At 46.6% G+C, this 2,801-nt stretch overlaps 1 protein-coding gene across 3 annotated transcripts in view; it reads right to left on the minus strand.

Annotated features, from left to right (window-relative positions):
• grm5b (glutamate receptor, metabotropic 5b) overlaps positions 1–2,801 on the minus strand; it is a 56,929-nt gene continuing 54,128 nt past the window's right edge. For all 3 annotated transcript variants that reach the window (XM_031860556.1, XM_031860555.1, XM_031860557.1), the window contains exon 18: positions 1–1,622. In XM_031860556.1, coding sequence (XP_031716416.1) covers positions 539–1,622 — 1,084 coding nt within the window. In that variant the 3' untranslated portion in view covers positions 1–538. The remainder of the gene's footprint in view (positions 1,623–2,801) is intronic.

Consider the following 2,801-nt stretch of genomic DNA (forward strand, 5'->3'; position numbering starts at 1 on the left):
TATATATATGTGTGTGTGTGTGCCCTTGATAGCCTTTGTTAAGTCCATACAGGCTTAAGGAGTCTTAAGGAGAAGATACAGTAAAAACATACTCACACACACACACGCATCAAACACACACACACACACACAAACACACACACACAATCTCTAATTAGTTGATAGCCATGTTACCTTAAGGCCACTACCCAAACCTAAATGACACGTAGCTCTAGACCTTCGAGAATGATTTGTGACTTTACAGACACCAAAACATTGCAAAGTCATAGTGGCCCCTTTTTGCAGTTCTTCACGCCCCACTTGAGAGAAACTGCACTAGGATCTCACTGGAAACATGTAAACACAAACACAGCAGACTGTCACAGCTTGATGTCTTCACCGACCAGCCCTCAACGACTCCTTTGCTTCAGGTTTTTACTCCACGTAGGGACGAATGGATTTCATCTTTCCATCCTCCCGTACTCTTCACTCATATTCACCGTGTTGTTTTTGAGCGGTCCCCTTCACATCTGCAATTTCTTTACGCGTCTTCTCTGCCTCACAGTGAGGATGAACTCTGGCTGTAGTTTCCGAGTGTCAGTCTGCTGTACCTTGGCGAAGGGGGAGAGGGGGGAGGATGGGATGGGACTGGGGGGAGACACAGATCTGTCTCTGAGATAACTGAGCCACTACTAGATGCCAGGGAGTCGCGGAAAGGCGAGGGCGGAGTCAAAGCAATAAGCTCCTCTTCCAACTCTCCCATCCTCAGAGGGGAGTTATTGAGGCAGGTGATCAGGCCACCTCGCATGGGGGAGAGAGACGGGGAGGTCTGGGCGTGAGGAGGCGGCAGGGGGTAAGGTGAATGAGGGATCGGGTGAACGAGACAGCCACTCCGGCCCCCCATGCTGGACTCGACAGGTGGGAGGGGCTGGACGTCGGCGTAGGTTGTGAGGGTCTGGGCCATCTGGACTTCACGGGGCAGCAGGTACGGGTCGGCGGGGTGAGGAGATGGAGGCGTGTGTTTGTGCGTGTGCGAGTGCGTCGGAGAGGGGTACAGCATCATGCTGTTGAGCTCGCTGATGTTGGCGGTGAAGCGGTTCACCACGCAGCTGATCTGATCCATCAGTGAACTCTGACCCGGTCCCGGGTGATCGTCCACAACAACCAAACGGCCGTCACTCCCCATGACGAGAGAGCCGCTGCTGGCAGGACCGCAACTGCTGCCGCTGCCGCTGCCGCCGCTGCAAATGCTGCTCGGGTAGTTTGGAATACCGGTCATCATCGGGGGCTCCTCCCCGACACCCGCCCCTAGCCTCTGGCTGACCGTACTGATCGGCGAGGGCGTCTGCGGCCGGTATGTGATGGAGTAGCGCTCCTCGGCTTCAGAGAGATCATACAGGGTCTTGTCTGAGTCGGGATGAATGGACAGTGAGGACATGGAGGGAAGGGAGGGCAGAGGGATATGTGGAGGCAGGTCCCCCCCTCCACAGTAACGCTCCTCCGAAGTTTTGGAGAAGGGCTTGATGACCGCAGTCTGATTGTTCTCCTTCCTCTTGATATGGAAGGACAGCCGTTGCCACAGGTGGTTCCCACGTGAGCCGCTGCGCTCTGTCTGCGCCCAAGACACTGATTTACCATTGGAGCTGGAGAGCCGGGAGGAAGTGGAAGGAAAAGAGAGAAAAGAAAGAGGGGGTTGTTCATAAAGCATGGAGGTGGATTCACCACCTTCAGTTCATTTGTAGTTTATTGATTTTTTTTTTTTGTCAGGAAAAATGTCTGATTAGAGATAAAATGAGAAGGTTCACACGTTTATTCCATTTTCTTCAGCAAAAAGTGAATTTGTTTTAGTTGAATCATTGTGTTTAACGTTTTGTTTAGGTTCGGGTGTTAGTTTAACAACAGCATGTCTAAATGACAAAAGGAGCATTGAACATTATATTTTAAACATTTCTTACATTTCTCTTGTCTGGCAACTGAATGTGGGTATTATATGCATACTCAACAGTAATTACTTTCAAATAAAATATACAGTTTTTCTTTGATATTCTAGTCAGAGGACTTGTTTTTGTGTCACATCATATGGCATCCCAAACATAGATGTGGAATTCCTTACTAACTTAATTAAGTTATTTTATTGTCATTAGGAACTTGTAGTTTTTAAATTTTACTTTAATACTTGTTTTCCCAATAAATGTAAATTTAGTGTGTTGTTCATTATTGTTCTTCATTATTCTTAATCGAAAATCTAAAGGCACCTGTTAGTAATTAGTTAGTATTATGAGTGAAAACACTGTCACGATTAAATTTGGATGAAGGTAAAAAATCTTCACTACAATAAAACCAATCAAGACAAAAACATTACATCAACTGTGGCTGCTCCATTTTAGTCGTTATTTATTATCCTACATGAACAATGACATTTAATAGATACAAACATATTTAATTGAGGCCTTGACTCAACCAATTGGACTACAAAAGGCCTTAAGAGTAATTCCATTACAGTTAACTTCTCCTTCTATTTTTTCCAGACAATATGTACTTCATTTGTCTTTGTCGGGTTGTCTCTTCCTCTCTCTCTGTTGCTCCCTCTATCTTACAATTTCCTCCACTTTCCTCTGCTTCACATCAGTCACAGCACTGTCCCCTGCCTCCCCCCACTTTCCTTCCTCTCATCCCTTTGTCAGGTTAATTAGTGTGATTAATCTATAGTGGAACTTCTGATTAAACCTCACACGACCGTGGCTGGGGGTGAAAAGAACTCAAATCACCCTGGGGACACACACACACACACACACACACACACACACACACACACACACACA

Source organism: Anarrhichthys ocellatus, unplaced genomic scaffold, assembly GCF_004355925.1.
Source record: "Anarrhichthys ocellatus isolate YVR2014 unplaced genomic scaffold, GSC_Weel_1.0 scaffold24, whole genome shotgun sequence".
Lineage (NCBI taxonomy): Eukaryota > Metazoa > Chordata > Actinopteri > Perciformes > Anarhichadidae > Anarrhichthys > Anarrhichthys ocellatus.